Genomic DNA, 20,995 nt, shown 5'->3' with positions numbered 1-20,995 from the left:
ATTTATACTAATTTCTTCTTTACAGGGCTAGATAGGTTAGTGTTAGATCATGGATTTCAGTGGATGTAGCAATTTAGTTTTGAGGTGGCCTTCTCCTTTAATAAAGAAGAGACATACTATGTCTGTTTTGCCTTAATTTTCCTTCCGGCTTGTTTCCACTGTACACTAGCTGTGCATGCACACCTCAGGTTACAATTTCAGCATCTGCCAAGATGAATGAACCTCCGACTCATGTGCGAGAGTAACGTCATCCTGGTCCAGCCCACCGAAGGTGGTAGTATATTTACACTAGTTACTCCTTTGGTCACATGCATAAGTTTATGGCAATGTCGGTCGTTGTGGGAGCCCGGAGTGGCAGTTTTTCATGGCAAATATTAGAGGATGAGTTTTTTCTTTTTTAAGCGATATATACAGTATCTCACAAAAGTGAGTACACCCCTCACATTTTTATAAATATGTTATCTTTTCATGTGACAACACCGAAGAAATGACACTTTGCTACAATGTAAAGTAGTGAGTGTACAGCTTGTCTAACAGTGTAAATTTGCTGTCCCCTCAAAATAACTCAACACACAGCCATTAATGTGTAAACCGCTGGCAACAAAAGTGAGTACACCCCTAAGTGAAAATATCCAAATTGGGCCCAAACTGTCAATATTTTGTGTGGCCACCATTATTTTCCAGCACTGCTTTAACCCTCCTGGGCATGGAGTTCACCAGAGCTTCACAGATTGCCACTGGAGTCCTCTTCCACTCCTCTATGATGACATCACGGAACTGGTGGATGTTAGAGACCTTGCGCTCCTCCACCTTCCATTTGAGGATGCCCCACAGATGCTCAATAGGGTTTAGGTCTGGAGACATGCTTGGCCAGTCCATCACCTGTACCCTCAGCTTCTTTAGCAAGGCAGTGGTCGTCTTGAAGGTGTGTTTGGGGTCGTTTTTATGTTGGAATACTGCCCTGCAGCCCAGTCTCCAAAGGGAGGGGATCATGCTTTGCTTCAGTATGTCACAGTACAAGTTGGTGTTCGTGGTTCCCTCAATGAACTGTAGCTCCCCAGTGCCGGCAGCACTCATGCAGCCCCAGACATGACACTCCCACCACCATGCTTGAGTGTAGGCAAGACACACTTGTCTTTGTATTCCTCACCTGGTTGCCGCCACACACACTTGACACCATCTGAACCAAGTAAGTTTATCTTGGTTGCATTAGATCACAGGACATGGTTCCAGTAATTCCTGTCCTTAGTCTGCTTGTTTTCAGCAAACTGCGGGCTCTTTTTGTGCATCATCTTTAGAAGAGGCTTCCTTCTGGGACGACAGCCATACAGACCAATTTGATGCAGTGTATGGCTTGAGCACTAACAGGCTGACCCCCCCACCCCACCCCTTCAACCTCTGCAGCAATGCTGGCAGCATTCATACGTCCCTTTTCCCAAAGACAACCTCTGGATATGACGCTGAGCATGTGCACTCAACTTCTTTGGTCAACCATGGCGAGGCCTGTTCTCAGTGTAACCTGTCCTGTTAAACCTCTGTATGGTCTTGGCCACCATGCTGCAGCTCAATTTCAGGATATTGGCAATCTTCTTATAGCCTAGGCCATCTTTATGTAGAGCAAAAATTTTTTTTTTCAGATCCTCAGAGTTCTTTGCCATGAGGTGTTGAACTTCCAGTGACCAGTATGAGAGAGTGAGAGTGAGAGTGATAACTCCAAATTTAACACACCTGCTCGCTATTCACACCTGAGACCCTGTAACACTAACGAGTCACATGACATCGGGGAGGGGAAATGGCTAATTGGGCCCAATTTGGACATTTTCACTTGGGGGTGTACTCACTTTAGTTGCCAGTGGTTTAGACATTAATGGCTGTGTGTTGTTATTTTGAAGGGACAGCAATTTTAGACTGTTATACAAGTTGTACACTCACTACTTTACATTGTAGCAAAGTGTAATTTCTTCAGTGTCACATTAAAAGATTGAAGAAAATATTTACAAAGATGTGAGGTGTATACTCACTCTTGTGAGATACTGTATATATTTTTTTAAAATCAAAGTGGTAACCTGGTCAAAATTTAAAATGGACATGAACCTGTAATTCCCATCAACCTGTAAGTTATTGTGGAAATCATTTACAACCTTTTATGGTTGCGGACATGTTCCAAGCTGAGGAGGACACCCTAGCGCTTGTGTTTATGGAAAAACCCAATTGCTGATTTCCTGGGCAGTGCACACTGTTTTCAGTCTTGTCCACTCTAGTCATGTCCATAGCCATAATGGTGCTCTTATAGAATGGATTTACTTATACACTATATTGGCTTGTTGTTTTGCAATTTAAAAGCTACATAAAATGTACAGTATACTTGTATTGACAGTTCCATAGGTTTTATGCATTCTGAACTATATTGTTTTAAATTTCTAGAGGATATTTGGAGAAGCTGCTGAAAAAAATTTGTATTTGTCTCAACTGATTATATTGGATACACTGGAAAAATGTCTTGCAGGGGTGAGTATTTAATTTTTGTTCAGTTTTTTGTGAATTGTTTAACTTCTGAATTGGAAACTTAGGTTTTGAGATTGGGAAGAAACACCAAACTTTAGATATAAATAGTTGTTGTATTGTACATGTACTGATGTGATTAGTGCCATATTCTTAGTGTTAGTATTGTTCATTGGGAACGCAGTATGGTTACACATGTAATTACTAAATGTCTTAATTACCCTAGTGCTCCATGGTTTTGTGTATAGAAGACTTAAGTTTAATAACTAAATAATTCTAATCGGATGCTGTTTAAAAGATGAATTGAGGGTGGGAATTTGCATTCTGCAATTGATTAGTGATCATTGCTGGACCTTGCTGCAGAAGTGCTTTTGATCTGTAGACATTTTTCCTTATTTTTCCTAGTTACTTTTCTGCATCTTGCTAGTTAACTATTGGATACTTTTGGAAAGGAGGACTGCCTTGTTTCAAATAAAATTAACTGGTAATTGCCCATTACTACCTTCATTCTTGATTTAAAGTCTTCACCTTTTGGGGAAAAAATAATGCACACTTTTTTTCAGTAAAAGAAAAGTGCATTTTTTCTTCCCAAGGAGCCTGCAAAGCATCAGTGAATCATGGGAGCAGTGTCAGGCTCTTGCAGACAAGTCCTACAGCTTTCTGCCTGTACCTCTGTACCACTGTCAGTTTAAACGCTGCAGGGCTTGTGAATTAACTATGACGGTGATCATCAGTGCCCATTCAGGTCATTGAGAACTGCTAAGACTTGTTCCACGTTTTCATAGAACAAACTGTTTTTTTTTTTTAGATTTTTTTTTTTTTTTTCATCCCTCCAACCTTGATGTTTTGGAATGGGCACCAAAATATATTCCCGATTTTAAATATAAAAAAATATATATATATATAAAATATATACCCTAACTCAAAAAAATTACTTTAACTCTTTCATGACTAAGCCTATTTGTGACATTTAGCAATGGTGTACTAAAGCGCTGATATGGTGTGATATCGGTCAATGTAGAATGTCAAAAAGAATATAAGATATCAATATAAATAAAAATTAATACAATAGGAAATGACTAAATAATCAAGCCGCACCTATGTGAAAATATTCTGATACCACTAAAGTGAATAAATTATAACAATAAATAGTGCGCTTAAAATTAACTTCCCAATATGAAATACAAAAAAAAATGTTTGTGTGTTAAGGCAGAACCATATATTATCAACCTTCAAAAATAAAATAATCCTAGAAATAAGGGCATATAATAGTCCTGGATAAATGCATAAAACAAGGTCCCGAGAAAGTCCTAAATGAGCATTAGGAGAAAATAACCACGGTTCCGGGGTGCTTAATTCACTGGCTCCTCCCAACGCGTTGCGTCACATGACATTACCCACCCTTGATAGTCACGTGACGCAACGCGCCGGGAGGAGCCAGTGACGTCATCCGATGTGCCTGTTCATTACACATTGTATACGGTGTGAGGAGAGAGATCGCGGTGAGCGACTGACTGTCTTTATGCACTGTTACTTTGTATCACATGTGAGTGCATTCACTTATGCTTAGTAAGGAGATGGATACAGTGCTGTGGTTCATTGCGCAATGATGTTTTCCTTTTTTGTTGCATGAATGAAACCTACTCCTGGAAGATTTCAAAACAATCAGTCTGGTTAAACAGCAGTGCAGTGGAGAAACCTATGGTGCAGACAGCTGTCTAATGAGTGAATTAAGCACCCCGGAACCGTGGTAGTTTTCTCCTAATGCTCATTTAGGACTTTCTTGGGACCTTGTTTTATGCATTTATCCAGGACTATTATATGCCCTTATTTCTAGGATGATTTTATTTTTGAAGGTTGATAATATATGGTTCTGCTATCTGCTTTAACACACACACAAATTTTTTTTTTTGTATTTCATATTCGGAAGTTCATTTTTTTTTTTTTTTTTTTTGTTTAAACGTTCTTTATTGTTGTCCATCACATCTCAACATATACAGTTCAATACAAATTTGTTGATGACAAACGTTTTCTCATATCAACATTAGCAATGACCTGCATATTTCTAGAAACATAAATAAAGGATAGGAGGAAATGACAAAAGAAAGAATAAGAAGGGAGGTAAATAGACTAGGGCTGTGTTAAGATATCTGTTGAGATCTTGAGAATGTGTGCCTTTAGTGGAACCAGTACACGTTGCATTGAGATCTTCAAGTCTGCGGGGGCGGAAACCAACTGTAGCCACCACCCACCACAGATCCCACAACCTGAGCTATAGTGATCTCCCAGACCGGGGGGAAGGAGCCGCGGTAACACTGGGCCGCCACCACCCGGGGTGCCCACCGGAGGAGGTGGGCACAAGGCCTCCATCTGTCCTCCCCCGGCGCACCCCCGAGCCATAGGCCATCCCCGCCCACACGGCCCCCCCGGCTAGGAGAGCATCTCTTTCGTTTTTACCTGGTAAGTTATAATAGTTGCTGACATTCTGTGCAATCAACACACACTTCTATTAATGACATTGCTTGATAGAATAGGAAGAGTAGAGAGAAAAAGGGAGAATGTAGAAGGGAGGGGTAATATGAAGAGTGGGAGGGGGAAGAGGGGTACACAGGATCACACCTTGTTTCCACGTGCATCTCCGATCATCCACTCCGGACTATCTGCCCCCAGGCAGCCCCCTAGTTCTGGCAAGGACACATGTTTTCGTATGCGGTCTGTTCTTTGGTCTTTGGGAGAAACCGTGGAGGAGATTATTCAGGGTGGGCACGATGACCTAATGTGGGATCTGCTAATTTTAGTATGGACACGTCCAGGCTAGAAGGTACATAAGAAGTGTCTTGGAAGTGTTCTTGCCATATTGACCATATTGCTGTGTGCTTTGCTGTAGCGCCTTTGCCTGCTGCCACCCATTCCTCTGCTTCCCTTATTTCGCTAATCCTGCGTATCCACTCCTCTTTGGTCGGTATCTGCTCTTTCTTCCAGAAGATAGGCAGTAGACGCTTAGCAGCATTTAGTAAGTGAGATAATGCGCTTTTTTTGTAGCGGCTAACTGATACAGGAGGGATATGCAGGAGGAAATGTTCCGGGGAGAGGGGGATCTCTATCCCGAGAATATCTTTAATCTGGTCCTTAATTGTCTGCCAATATATCTTTATTCGTGGGCACTTCCACCACAGGTGTAAGAGGGTGCCTCGGCCTCCGCATCCCCGCCAGCACAAGTCTGAACTAGCAGGATAAATCCGTGCCATGTCAGATGGGACTCTGTACCAACGTGCTAATAATTTGTAGTTTGTCTCCTGCATCTTTAGAGTCCAGTGAGCTGGAGTGTGTGAATTGATAGATACATGTTAGCTGAGACTCGGAAAACTCCTTCCCAAGGTCTCTCTCCCACGCTCTTATATATGTAGGTTTGGAGGCCGAGGACCCCAGTAATTGGTAAAGTTCAGAGATCATGTGGGGGATCGGTTCTTCCATTATAAACATTCCCTCAAAAGGCGTGAGTGTGGAGATATCTCTGATAGAGCTACCGTGAACTGCAAAAAAATGGTGCAATTGTCTGTACTTCCAGAAATTTAGGTGCGGTCTGCCTGGTCTATTTCCCAGAGACTCATAGGGCAGGAGTCTCCCACCTCTCAGTAATTTGCCACAACTGGCGTTTTTGTCATCTACCCAGGCCTCAAAGAAGCCTGCACTTTCCCCCGGCGGGAATCAGAGGAATCCGCCCAAAGGTGCCAGCGGGGACACAGGGGGGGCTAAATTCAGCCTCCGGTTTACTCTGTCCCAAGTGTCGAGTGTGGATATCGTTAACGGGGACGTAGATTCCGATAGACCCCTGTGTTCCTGCGAAAGCCACAGGGCGTAGGATAAGTTTTTCTGCCTGCCATGTATTTTTCCATCGTCACCCACAATTTGGAATGTCCATGGAAGTGCCAATTCAGAGTTCTCTGTAAGGCGATGGCCTGGCAATATCGCTGTAAATCCGGGACTCCTAGTCCTCCATGATGTTTCGAACGTCTCAGCACCTTCATAGCAATCCGCGGTTTCTTTGAATACCATATGAAGGTGGTGATCGAGTTGGATACTTGTTTAAAAAAAGTTTTGGGCAGGTGTATGGGGAGCATCTGCATATAAAACAGAATTCTGGGGAGAACGTTCATTTTTATTATGTTCGTCCTGCCTATCCATGTAAAGGCTGTCCTCGTCCACCGTGTTAAATCTTGTTTAATTTCAGTCAAGAGTCTGGGGAAGTTTGTGTTGTACAAAGTGTCAAAGCTGTCCGTCAGTTGTATACCTAGGTAGCGTAGAGAAGAGTTAGTCCACGTGAAAGGGAATGCAGCTTTTAAGCTATTTGTCATGGGGGTAGAGAGATTAACAGGCAGAATTTCTGATTTATTGTAGTTGATCTTAAAATTAGAAAGTGTACCAAAATTTTTGAGTTCCCGCATCAGGACCGGCAACGAGATAAGGGGATTAGTTAAATGAAACAATACGTCATCTGCGTAGGCTGAGAGTTTGTGCTCCACAGCTCCTACAGTCAGTCCTGTAATATCTGTATTTGCTCTCACTCTTCGTAGCAGTGGTTCTAAGGCTAGGGCGAAGAGGAGGGGGGAGAGTGGACACCCCTGTCTCGTGCCGTTCCCGATCGGGAACTTGGATGAGAGAATTCCATTAACCTTAACCTGTGCGCTAGGTTCTGAATAAAGGGCCAGTATCCAAGCTAGCATAATTGGGCCCAACCCCATTGAAGTGAATACCTCTCTGAGGTAGGACCAGTCTATGCGACCGAACGCCTTCTCGGCGTCGGTGGAGAGTATTAGATAAGGGAGAAGTATCTCTTTAGTTTTGGCCCAATGTATTAGTTGAATCGCACATATTGAATTGTCTCGCGCTTCGCGTCCTACAATGAAACCCGTCTGGTCTAGGTGTACTAAAAAAGGGACCAGATGTTTCAGTTGGTTTGCGAGGATTTTCGCCAGGATTTTTACGTCCGTATTCAATAAGGAAATGGGGCGGTAACTCTGCGGGACAGTAGGGTCTTTGCCCTCTTTCGGTATAACCGATATGTGTGCCAAAAGGGCCTCGGGTGGGATTCTACTTCCCTTTACTAGGGAATTGAAATATTTACACATATGGTTCGTAAGAAACGGGGAGAATTTAGTATAGTATGCTATAGTAAACCCATCAGGGCCTGGGCTTTTCCCGTTGGGTAAAGATTTGATGGTGGACTCAAGTTCAGTGGTGGTGATAGGGGATTCTAAGTCAGCTAATTGGTCTTCAGTCCAGACCTGACCAGCTAAGCCACGGGCTGAGGAGACTATCGGTGTGTGCAGCAGTACAAGCGGCAGTGTAAGCAGCGGTGTCCGGCCAACTACAGCACTACAGCACTACTGAGCAGATCGCTCCCTGGCGCAGACGCGGTGGACGGAGCTGAGGCGGGGTGTGAGAGACCCCTGTGGCGTGCCGGTGGCCGGGTAAAGGGACGCTCCGGTGGCGGCTATAGCAGCACCAGCAGTGGCGGCGTCAGTGAGTGTGGCGGTGGAGAGCCAGGAAGATGGAGCTATAGGGGTGGCGTGAGAGGCCCCCCCCTTGGGTTATCAGCAGCAACCAAATCTGGTCGAACACAGTAGCAGCAGCGGGGCAATGAACAAAGTAAGCTATCAGAATTAACATCGCAACGCTGGGAATCCGGAAAGCTGCTAAGAAGACCCCAGACATAGGTGAAAACTTTCCTACTTTTCTTTTTATATAATATGACTTTTTTTTTCCTGGTTCCTGGTTAAAGAGCTGGCCTGTGAGTTGGCCTTTGATTGATTGGTTCCTGAAGAAACCTAATTGAGTTTGTAATGTGAAACCTGGGTTAACTAGAAACCTGCTGCCTTATTACTTTTTGAGCCTATTTACCCTATTGAAGTAATATCTTACATAGAGGAAATTAGCAACCCCAGTCCGAAGTGGGAGACGGACGGGGGTACTGGCGTACGAGGTTTCACCTTTTTGTTTCTTAAAACAATAAAAGAACCAGTGGAACTGTGTGATGTAAGCTGCTTATCATAAACATCAGCTGCAAGTGAAACGGCGTTGCACAAGTACTTGTTTATTGTCCCAAGAATCACTGATCTGACGCTGGCAGAGTTATATGGAGGACTATCTTTGTGATACCTCTTTTTTCTTTTTTTTTCTATGCAAAACTAGTAGTCCGGGACTGTAACAATTTTATATCGCAATTTGCTAAAAGGAAAAGAAACTTTTTTTTTTTTTTTTTTTTCTCCTTTTTTACCCCCCCCCCCTCCTCCCTTTTTTTTTTTTTTTTTTTTTTTTTTTTTTTTCTCCTCCCCCCTCATGGCATAATAACATGGCTGGGAAGCGGGCAGCAGAGGAAAAATTAAACCAGCACCAGTTACAAAATCAGCCGCACCAAGCAGGAGGTCAGGTTACACGCTCGGCTAGAAACCAGACAAACCAAGCGAAAGTCGCAGCAGCAGCTGCAGTAGCGGCAGCAACAAAACTAGAGCGTTTTTCCAGGACATCCCTATCACCAGTAAAATCCCAACAGCTAACCCAAGCGAGTACCCAGGCGAGTAGGAAAAGTCACAGCCAAAGCAGCGGGCCAATATTGGCCGCAGCAAGCCCACTTGCAGTGCCCTCAATAAGTCACGGAATAGGAAAACTTCCCCCTATAAGCGGTGACACAGATCCTAAAAGGCTACCCAATACAACTGAGCCCGGGATGGAGAGTGGCCAAAGTGGAGGAGCGGAAGAGCCAACAATGAGGGACCTCATGTATGCGATTACTGCATGTAAGGAATCAATTTTTGGTTTGGGTGCTCAGCTAAAAAGCATAAGAGAAGAATTGATAGCGCTGGGTAGTAGATTGAAAGAAATGGAGGGAAGAACAACAGCCCTAGAGGAAAGATTAAGCTTGGTGGAAGATATACTATCCCCGCTCAGACAAGATATGACTGACATGAAGAAACGCATAGAAAATCAATCCGCCAAAATAGATGAACTAGAAAATAGAAATCGAAGAAACAACATAAGAGTAATAGGCATGCCGGAACGGAGCGAGGGACCTGACCCTATTGAATTTTTGGAGGGATGGATCAAGGAGATATTTGGGGCTTCATCTTTTTCTCCTTTTTTTGGCATCGAACGCGCCCATCGAATCCCCTCCAAATCTCGGCAGGGCAAGGAGTACCCAAGACCTATAATTATGAAAATGTTCAACTTTAGAGATAAGGTGTCTTTGCTTCGGAAAGCGAGAGAAATGAGAGAAATCCTGTATAGGGGAGCGCGAATTTCACTATATCAAGACTTCTCCCCAGACCTGCAAAAGCTCAGGGCGGCATACATGCCAATTAAACGTGTGCTTCAGCAAAAAAAGATGGATTATGCACTACTGTACCCCGCCCGCATGAGAATAACCACCAGGAATGGGACATTCTTCTTTGATTCTCCCCGCAAAGTGGAAGACTGGCTGGAGAATGTAGAGAGGACAACACGGAATGAAGGAGAGGAGAGATTAGAGACTGATTAGATTGCGGACTTTTTTTTTTTTTTTTTTTTCCTTTCCGTCCTTATGTGGTATTAGGGAGGGGGGAGAGAAGAGGGTAGGTTGATACAATGAGTAATACACTAAAGAATTAAGTAGGCGATGTGTTGCAGGTAGAAGTTGAGAAAGAAGTATAGGGATAGACCATAAAGTAGTAAAGGTTAGTATACACTTACTTAATTCACTGGATTGACATGACAGATTATCTTTTATCCGAACACAAAAAATTAAAAACACATGAACAGCACTAATAAGGTTGAAGGAATAGGATTATAATTTAGCACTAGTTGGATATTCACTTTTTAGAATACTTTGAGCTGCCACGATAAACGATTTTTTTTACAAGTATAATTATTTAGAACACTTGAATAACACTAACATGGTCAGGGAGGGGGGGAGGGGGTGGGATAGGGACCCCTGGGTCAAAGGGGTATCGTAAATGTGTGGCACTGGCAAGGTATGCCAGTGTAGTATGGGGAATGAGAGCAAGTGGGAGGTTCGGAACATAGCCCCTAGGGTAGGCCCAGCTGGGCGGGGAGGGAAGGAAGGAGGTGGGTGGGTGAGGGGGTGGGGGTGGGGGAGACAGGAGGGAAAGAGCGGGGAGGGGGGGTGGAGCGGGGTGGGGGGCGGGGGAGGATGGGGAGGGGTGGGTGGTAAAGTCACAACTCAAATAATTAATGAAAAACATCACAAACATAAAACCATATACAAATCCCTCCTACGCTCCACCAAGGATGGTAAGGGGATTAGGAGGAATGCTGACTGTTATGTATTACTTACTGAGGGGACCCAAGGGGCAGGTAAAATTCTGAGGGACAATTGTATTCCTATTCCCTGCTCACGTTGTTGTCTCTTGCTATATAGTTATTTGAATTGGTATGATCCCCTATATGAGTAAAGAAATTGGGAAAAGGAAAGACCTACTCTTGATGACATGGAATGTGAGAGGGCTGGGGGATAGCGACAAGAGAAGGGCAATGTTTAGATATTTTGATATAATGAAACCTCAGATAATCTGTTTACAGGAAACACACTTGTGTTCCAACTCTGTCCACCTGCTGCGCTCAAGAAGATACCCGACTCAGTTCCACTCCATGCACACTTCACATTCAAGAGGAGTCAGTATAGTGATCTCCTCGGGTGTCTCCTTTGAGTGCATGGAACAGAGGGTGGACAGGGAGGGAAAATTTGTCTTCCTGCTATGTAAAATTAACGGTTTAACGTGCATAATTGCATCAATATACATTCCACCACCATTCTCACCAGCTTCACTCGGGTGTCTATCACAATTCATAGCCTCATACCCGGAAGTCCCGGTACTAGCATTGGGTGACTACAATAATATCTTAGACAACTCCCAGGATAGAATGTCTCTGACATCTAGAACTATGAAACAGACAACTGGCAGGACTGCTTTTGCAGCCCTGCTTATGGAAATAGGACTCCGGGATGTATGGAGAGAGAGACACAAAGAGGACAGATGTTATTCATGTTATTCTGCAACACATGAGGTCCTCTCCCGTATCGACCTGGGTTTAGGAAATGAGGCACTCCTGCAGTTAGTGGAGGACTCGGCGTATGAGCCACGTTTATTATCTGACCACTCCCCATTCTGGGTGCGGTTAGGCACCACTGGAAAGCTGGGGCGACAATTATGGAAGGTGAACCCCTACTGGTTGTCTCTGTTTCCCCAAACAGATAATATAAGAGAGGCGCTACGGGAGTTCCTGCAATTTAATAGGGGGTCTGCTAGCGCCATGGTAATATGGGATACACTCAAGGCATTCTTGAGGGGATGTCTTATTAAAGAAATTGCGGGAATTAAAACACGCTCCAGGGAATGGGAAAACAAGGTACGGGAAGAACTGATAGAAAGGGAACAGGTTTTGATAAGAGACCCATCAAAATCTAATCAAGAATCCTGGAGAGAGGTACAAGCGATATATAGCTCGGTTTGGTTATCAGCAGCAGAGAAGAGAAGATACTTTCAACAACAGAGTTATTTTGAAGAGGGGGAAAATACTGGCCGCCTTCTAGCCCTTATAGCCAGAGAGCAAAGAGATCCCACTACTATCCTGGCTGTGAGGGCTAAATCCGGGGAGAGGCAGACCCGTAGTTCGGACATCTTGAGCAGCTTCCAGCAGTTCTACGGGGACTTGTATTCTAGCAAAACTAGATACAACCCGCTTGAGCTGATGCAGTTTTTGCAGTCCTGTCCGCTCCCGCAATTGTCGGAGGCGGACAGGGAACTGTTGAACTGCCCAATCACATTAGTGGAATTAAGAGAAGCACTGGAGGGGACAGGTCGCCATAAATCACCAGGCCCAGACGGGATTCCGGCAGAGGTATACTCCCACTCTAGAGAGGACCTCTTACCATCACTATTGCAGGCTATAAGGGAGGCTGAGGAACTGGGGTATCTACCGGATAGTATGCGTGAGGCAATAATAACAGTAATTTTAAAGCCTGGGAAGGATAATCTTCTATTAGACTCATATCGTCCAATCTCGCTATTAAACGCGGATGTTAAACTGTTCGCAAGTGTCCTGGCCAATAGGCTATCTCGAGTGATTAGCAGGTTGGTCCATCGTGATCAGTCTGGCTTTATACCTACCCGATCTACATCAGATAATATAAGGAGGCTCTACATGAACCTTCAGATGCCAGTGGACAATCCGGGGAGTAGGGCCATTCTATCTCTCGACGCCTCAAAAGCGTTCGACAGTGTGGAGTGGCCCTACCTCATGGAAACACTGAAAAGATTCGGGTTGGGAAGCAGGTTTGTAGCTTGGGTAGAGATACTCTATTTTAAACCTAGAGCCAGAATACGTATTAATGGTGACCTTTCGCCTCCATTTGAATTGCATAGGGGGACGAGACAGGGTTGCCCATTGTCTCCATTACTGTTTGCCCTGGCAATAGAGCCTCTAGCTATAAAGATCCGGAATTCAATGGAGGTGGTGGGGTTCCGTAGACATCAGAGAGAAGAAAAAATATCTTTATATGCAGACGATGCACTTATATATTTGGGCGACATGACCTCATCCTTGCGGGCAGTAATGGAGATAGTGAGAGAATATGGCACCTTCTCAGGCTTTGTCATTAACTGGTCAAAATCAACGCTAATGCCCATAGACCAGCAGAGGGACCGACTACCAGTGGGAACGGAACAAATAACAATAGTTGACAGTTTTAAGTACCTGGGAGTGATGGTGTCCCCAAACCCGGCCGAGTACCTCCGGCTGAACCTGGAACCACTGCTCTCTAGGCAGAAACAAAAAAGCAACAGCTGGTGTAGGCTCCCCCTATCAGTTATAGGACGAGCAAACCTAATAAAAATGGTATGGGCACCCCAACAATTATACGTTTTCCACAACTCTCCGACATGGATACCAAAAAAATGGTTTAAGCAAATTGACACACTAATGAGGGAATTGATATGGAAAAAAAAGACACCTAGAATTAGCCTAGAAACATTGCAATACGAAAAGGATAGAGGAGGGCTTGCAATACCCAATTCTAGGCTATATTTCTTGGCATCACAATTTCAACAAATGGCAGGATGGGGTCGAAAGGGCAATGAGGACCCTACATACCAATTGGTGACCTTGACGGAACCCACACTAGAAGCGGCCTCTCACCTGGAAATGGACTTGCCAAGTATGAAGGGGGTAGACCCAATAAGTACGCTTTTTAAAAAAGTATGGGGTGAGGTTCGGAAAATCTTAAAGATAACAGGCGTGCTTTCATTTACGCCGATCTGGCACAATAGTAGATACTCTGAGATCCAGGGACTACAGGGGTTCACACAATGGCAAGAAAAGGGGATTCAGTTCTTCCCACAACTATATGAGGGAGAGGTGCTGAAGACATACGAACAATTATGTAGGGAATTCCACTTGAACCCGAGGGGCTTTTTCCAGTACCTCCAATTGCGCCATGCGATACAGGCACAACAAATAACGCACTCCCAGACAACACCAGCAGCTTCACTTTTGAATGAGATCTTTTTGGCAGATACAAGGAAAGGGTTAATATCCAAAATATATAAGGAGTTGCTGAAGTCAACCCAGGCTCATACACTGTTAAAGTGCCGAAATAAATGGGTAGAGGACATAGGAGAAATAGATGAAAAACAATGGGAAATGGCGCTCGAGGCTATTCCAGTGGTGTCACTCTCCGCAACCCAAAGACTGTCTCAATTATTCATTCTTCATAGGGCCTATAGGACATCAGTACAGCTTTATAAATGGGGTCGAGGAGACTCCCCACTGTGCCCCAAGTGTAAGGTACACAGAGGGGACTTTATTCATTTAATTTGGAGATGCCCAAAGCTGCATAGGTACTGGGATGAGGTTTCCCAACATATTTCCAGGGTGGCGCGGGTCCACATTCCCCTTAATCCGACCGTATACCTGCTCGGAGCTATAAATGGAAAGATGTACCCGGGAGGAAAGTACTTCATGTTATCTAGACTGATGTATCTCGCCAGGAAACTTATTGCAAAGTACTGGATGGCTCCAACTGTCCCTACAGTTAAGCAATGGATTGCCTACGTTAACTCGCTTCTCCCTAGAGAACGACTGGCGTACGCCCGTAGAAGCGATCGGAGTAAATTTAACAAGATATGGCACTCATGGCTGGGGGATGTGGACCTGGCCCCACATCAATTGATAGTAGAAAGGCTTCAGATGTAGTGATCGGGGGGGGTGACGTAGAGAGGAAGAACGAGACTGAGATACCCGAGGGGAAGGAAAGCGAGAGTAAGTACATAGGGGGGGGAGAAGAAGGAGGAATAGGAAGTTGGCTTGTAAAATTAATGACAACAAAATCAGATAAATAAGAACATTGGATAGGAGGGAAACCTGCGGTAGTTGTACAGGTGGTGCAAGAACCATCAAAGGTAATATGAAAGGTCTGTTGTGACGGAGGGGAGGTGGGGTGGGGAGGGGTGGAGGGGAGGGTTGGAACAAAGTGAAGGGAAATGGAGGAATGAACTAGCAATAGAGATATGATTTTGTATGGAGGAAGGGCGGGAACACGAGAATAGGATTACATAAACCACACACTTTATACCATGTTTTGCTGTACAATATAATGTGAATGACTGAAACTATGCTCCTCCTTTCTTGCCAGACATAGCCCCTGTGTGGGCCGACCTGGCTTTTGCCTTGCATTGTTATAATTTTATTGGCATATGTGCAATAAAAAGAAATGATTAAAAAAAAAAAATTGGTCTTCAGTCAGGGAAGGCAGTCCATTAGTGGATAAGTAGTCTCGAATTTTAATCAGTATATTTTCTTTAGCTTCTGGGGTTGTGTTCGCATCTAAATTGTAGAGTTCGGCGTAGTAATCCCGGAACCCCTCTGCTATCTTGGAGGAATGGAATGTCATTTCACCCATAGAGGGGCGAAGTTTGTGTACCTGCATTTGGGCCCGTTTTGCGCGAAGCGCTCTTGCCAGCATGTGTCCGCACTTATTACCATGCTTGTAATATCGGTGGGATAGGTGTCGCAGTTGTTTACGCGCCTGTCGCTCTAACAGCCGTGAGAATGTGTCTGAGATCCGTTAGTTCTCGTAGGGCTTCTGGGGTACCCCCTGCTTTGTGTTTAAGTTCCGCCTCCTGGAGTGCACTAAGAACTCTGGTATAGTCAGCTAGCCGTTCTCTCTTTAATCTAGAACCTTGTGCAATGAGCTCGCCTCTTACAACGGCCTTGTGACATTCCCATAATGTACCTTCACTCAAGTCTCCTAATGTGTTCTCTCGAAAGTAGTTTTTTATCGTGTCTGAGATCTGGGCTTCCACTACAGGGTCATCTAATAAATATTCGTTGAGGCGCCAGTTCCACGTTCTACGGAAGTCTATTGGAATGATGAAAGAAGCCTGAATCGGTGCGTGATAGGTTATGTTTCCTATGGAAGAGCTTTGGAGGAGCTCCAAGGTCGGGCGGTCGAAGTAAATCAAATCTATACGTGTGTAGACATTGTGTACCACTGAATAGTAACTGTAGTCCCTCTCTGTGGGGTGTAGGGCCCTCCAGCAGTCAACTAAGCCCACCGCCTGGAGGGACTTTCGGAAGTGTCTAAGGAATGCATGTGAATGTGAGGGCCTGCTATGTGAAGTATCCAGGGTTGCCCCGGGCTCACATTAAAGTCGCCTCCTAAAACTAGGGACCCCTCTCGGAACTCCTCTAGTTGCTCTATGATTGAGTCAAGGAAGGTCAGTTGGTTCGTATTGGGGGAATAGATATTGGCGAAGGTGTATTTAGTACCCGTAATGGTCCCTTTCAGGAAGACATACCTTCCCAGGGGGTCGGTCTTAGCGTCTAAGTATTGGAAGGGGCAATTTTTGTGGATAGCTATGGCAGTGCCTCTGGACTTGTTAACCGGGGAGGTACTATGTTACCACTGACTATAGATGTGGGTCGGTAGCTTGGGTATGGAATGGTGTGTGAAGTGCGTTTCCTGTAGGAATACTATCTGCGCCTTGAGTTTTTTCAGTTCCCACCACAGCTTACTCCGCTTACAGGGTGAGCAAAGACCACGGACATTATAAGAGATTACCTTAACCGTTGTCATTAAGGAATGGTGTTGTAAGTCGGCTGCAGTCCCGGGGGCGGAGTCCGGAGCGGGTGCCAGCAATTGGGTAAATCCTGCTAGGGAAGGAGAGAGCAAGATAGAGGCCAGGCAGAAAAAGAATAGGGGAGGAAAGTGAAAAAACAAGGTTAAAACAAGCATTAACATCAGCATAACCATAAGCAACATTTAAACTTAAAGAGAACCTAACGATGGTTCTATATAGGCACAGACTGGGCCAAATGTGCCCCCTTTTCTCAGGGGACCCATTTTGTCCAGTTCTGGTATCCCAAACGGGATTAATGCCCAAACGTGGGCAGCCTACTGGGGGAACGTGGGCCGACATGAAGGGGAGAAGGGAGAAAGGGTCCGCCCCGCCCCCACCACGTAAGTGCTGCTTTGTGACCCAATGATCGGGGGGATATATGGCATAATAGGGGTTAGGGGGATTGTATGATTGTGGAGGTCCCGGGGAGGGCAAAACTCGCAACTAAGGAGATCTGGAAACAGCCTCAAACTGTCTCTCTGGGATGCGGGCAGAGCCCTGTCCATCTTTATGGTGTCAAAGTTCGTTATCGAAACCAAGTCAGACCAGGCACGGAAAAGATTAGAATATAAGAGGAATTCCAGATCTGCTGATGAACTGATAATAAAGGGTGCCTCCAAAAAAGGGGGGAGTAATGACTCAATTCGGGATCTTAGCGTTACCATCAGTCTCTTAATGTAGAGGGGCCAGGGGAAGCATCTGATTCCTGTTGGTGGGGACTGCGTCTTCGGCCTCTGCGTTGTGGCATCTGCGTCCAGGACTGGGGGAGTTCAATGTTTGGAAAGTTCACCGTCGCAGGGTCCCCTCGCCAGTCCGGAAAGTCAACTTTACCAAGTCCCAAGGCAGAGAGAAAGTGAGGGAGGTCATCTCTGGTGCGCAGGGAGGCTGAGCGTCCATCTTTAGAGGCTTGTAAGTAGAAGGGAAAGCCCCAGCGGTACGTAAGTCCCGCTTCCTGGAGGGCTAGCACGACAGGTTTTAGGGCTCGATGTTGCATTAGCGTGCGTCTGGAGATATCCTGGAAGAAACAGAGGTGAGCGCCATCGAAATCAAAATAGGGTCTGTTGCGCATTTTTTGCATTATTCGCTCTTTGAGAGTATATTTATGCAATTTGCAGATTATGTCCCGTGAGTTGTCAGCATCTTGGGATGGTGGTCGCAGGGCACGGTGGGCGCGGTCAATCTCAATGGGTTCTGTGTCTGGTAGGCCCAGGATCTCCCTGAATATGCCTTGCAGGGAAGGGATAATATCTCTGGGGGCTGTTGCTTCCGGCATACCTCGAATACGGATGTTTGCCCTCCTGCTGCGATTTTCAAAATCGTCAAGTTGTGACAATAATAAGTCCAGCTTTTGATCTTGGGCTGCACACCTTAGCTGTAATGCTGACATAGTAGGAAGAGCCTCATCTAATCTTTGCTCTATAGTTTCCACTCTTTTGCCCAGGTGTGTGGTGTCCTCCTTGAGCTGTGCTATATCCTCTGTAAACGCCTTTTCCATCCTCCATAATGTCAGCAATGTCTGATCCCCCCCCGCTCTGGACACAGTGGATCCCGGAGATGTCGGGGGTACAGAGTCACTCACCGATCCGGGTGATGGCTGTGGGGATAGCGCGGGTGGCGTGGTTTGCTTCTGTGCCGGCGCATGTTGTTTCCCCGTCTTGCCGACCGGCGCCATCTTGGATTTTTCCGGGGCCTTGCCGCGGGTCCCGGAAAAGTATGAATCTAGCTGCCCCTGTTGAGTGTTCTCTGTCCCGGAGTTATGGGCTGTGTTCCGCCGCCTCTGTGACATGTCCTGGGCCGTGTCAGGGCCCAGGATCGTGGGTATGCTGCTGGGTAAGTAGCGGTGGGAGCGGAGCGCGACCAGACACGTCCTTACAGCTCCATGTTCAGGACACGCCCCCGGAAGTTCATTTTAAGCGCACTATTTATTATTTCTGACATTTGTTGTTTACACGTTAAAATCTGTATTTTTTGCTAGAAAATTACTTAGAACCCCAAACATTATGTATATTTTTTAGCAGAGAATCTAGAGAATTAAATGGCGATTTTTTTTTTTTTGCAATATTTTATGTCACACGGTATTTGTGCAGCGGTCTTTTAAACGTAACTTTTTTGGGAAAAAAGACACTTTCATGAAATTTAAAAAAACAAAATATTAAAAGTAGCCCAATTTTTTTATATAATGTGAAAGATGTTACGCCGAGTAAATAGATACCAAACATGTCAGGCTTTAAAATTGTGCACGCTCATGGAATGGCGACAAACTACAGTACCTAAAAATCTCCATAGGCGACATTTAAAAAAAAAAAAAATAAAATAACGGTTATCAGGTTAGAGTTACAGAGGAGGTCTAATGCTAGAATTATTGCTCTCTCTATGATGATCGCAACGATACCTCACATGTGTGATTTGAACACTGTTTACATATGCGGGCGCGACTTTCCTATGCGTTTTCTTTGCTGCACGAGCTCGCAGGGACGGGGTGCTTTAGACATGTATATATTTTTTTTTTATTTCATTTATTTTTACACATTTGTTTTTAAATCTTTTGATCACTTTTATTGCTATCACAAGGAATGTAAACATCCCTTGTGACAGTAATAGGTGGTGACAGGTACTCTTTATGGAGGGATCGGGGGTCTAAAGGCTTTTAGCCGCATCGATTGTTATCCCTGGTTAGCCGATCGCCCGCTCTAAAAAAAAGGTACCCAGCTGATGCCTGCATCATCCCGGTATAACCCCCTAAAGCTGAGGCCGCATATCTCTGTACGCTCGGCGGCAAGGGGTTAAAAAGTTGGATTTTTTTTTTTTAATTGTAAAATCCCTTGGAGTACATCATGAGAGAATAAGCATCTTCATACTATAGGGTTTACCGTCTACCCTTTTAGGTGATTGAACACTGGCAAAAAAATAAGACAGGAAGTCTTGGGGGTACTTATTTCAGATTGTAAAATGAGCAAACTGTGACCAGGCAGTGGAAAAAGCAAATAGAATTCTATGATACATCACTAGAGGGATCACCAGAAGGAGGAAGAAAGTTCTAATTCCCCATTATCAAGGGTGTCAAACTGGTGGCCCTCCAGCTGTTGCAGAACTACAAGTCCCATGACAACTGTGCCCTATATAGATTTTTAGCTAGACCTCATTTAGAAAGAATACTGTGTCCAGTTCTCGCTTACAAAAAGATATTCAGATAGCACTAGTCCAGAGACGGGTAACAAAAATGGTTAAAGGTCCTGGGGATAAAACCTAAAAATAAAAAAAATAAAATCGAGAGAGACTTCAGTAACTTAATATATACAGTTTGGAGGAAAGAAGGGAAAGGGGAGACATGACTGAAACCTTTAAATACATCAAGGTGGTGAATGAGGTTCAAGAAGGCAGTTTTTTTTCAATATGAAACCAAAATCAAGAACAGTCTGGGACATGACCTCAAACTAACTGGGGGAAAGTTCAATACTAATCTTAGAAAGTACTATTTTACTGAAAGGGTAGTTGATGCTTGGAATAAACTTTTCAGTAGAGTTATATTGAGCCCTCCTCCCAATTAGACAAGGCTTCAGTTTTTGTAGCAAGCCCTGAACGGTGATCATTCCGAGAGATGCCTTTGTAAACAAGGCAGACCGCCATTCTGCTAGTAAGGAAGACAGATCTTGTGTTTCTGCTAAGCAGGAACACGGATCTGTCTTTGTACAGTTAAACTATCCCCCACACAGTAAGAAAGCACTCCCAGGGAACACATTTAACTCTTTGATTACCCCGGATGTTTACCCCTTCCCTGCCAGTGTCATTAGTGCAGTGACAATGCATTTTTTAGCACTGATCACTGTATTGGTTTCACTGGTCCCCAAAAATTGTCACTTGGTGTCAAATTTGTCCGCTGCAATGTCGCAGTCCCGCTAAAAATCGTTGATTACCGCCATTACTAGTGAAATTTTTTAAAAATAATATTCCATAAATCTATCCCATAGTTTTTAGACGCTATGACTTTTGCTCAAACCAATCAATGTATGCTTATTGGGATTTTTTTACCAAAAATATGTAGCAGAATGGCCTAAATTGATGAAGAAATTTTAGATTTGTTTTTTTTTTTTTTTTTTTTTTAAATGTATTTTTTTTTTTTATTGGATTTGTCTTAGACTAGGTTCCTGCTGCTGCGTTGTCCGAGATCGGATGTGATTTGCACTTCAGTGCAAATCACATCCGATATCTGTGCGATGCGATTTCAGCCATACAGATAGTGTGGCTGAATTCGCATTGCATTTGGACCAAACTCGTACAGGACCCTTTTTTTGGTCTGGAGCGGAATCAGATCGCATGGGTGT

General features: G+C 44.5%; 1 protein-coding gene across 2 annotated transcripts in view; it reads left to right on the top strand.

Moving 5' to 3' along the window:
* The window catches only part of NF1 (neurofibromin 1), a 496,399-nt gene that overhangs the window by 31,210 nt on the left and 444,194 nt on the right, over positions 1-20,995 (top strand). For both annotated transcript variants that reach the window (XM_073615002.1, XM_073615001.1), the window contains exon 3: positions 2,425-2,508. In XM_073615002.1, the coding sequence (XP_073471103.1) occupies positions 2,425-2,508 (84 nt within the window). The remainder of the gene's footprint in view (positions 1-2,424; positions 2,509-20,995) is intronic.

The sequence above is a fragment of the Aquarana catesbeiana genome, linkage group LG02 (genome assembly GCF_042186555.1).
Source record: "Aquarana catesbeiana isolate 2022-GZ linkage group LG02, ASM4218655v1, whole genome shotgun sequence".
Classification (NCBI taxonomy): domain Eukaryota; kingdom Metazoa; phylum Chordata; class Amphibia; order Anura; family Ranidae; genus Aquarana; species Aquarana catesbeiana.
Note: the sequence above shows the minus strand (reverse complement) of the source record. Positions and strands in the feature narration are given on the sequence as shown.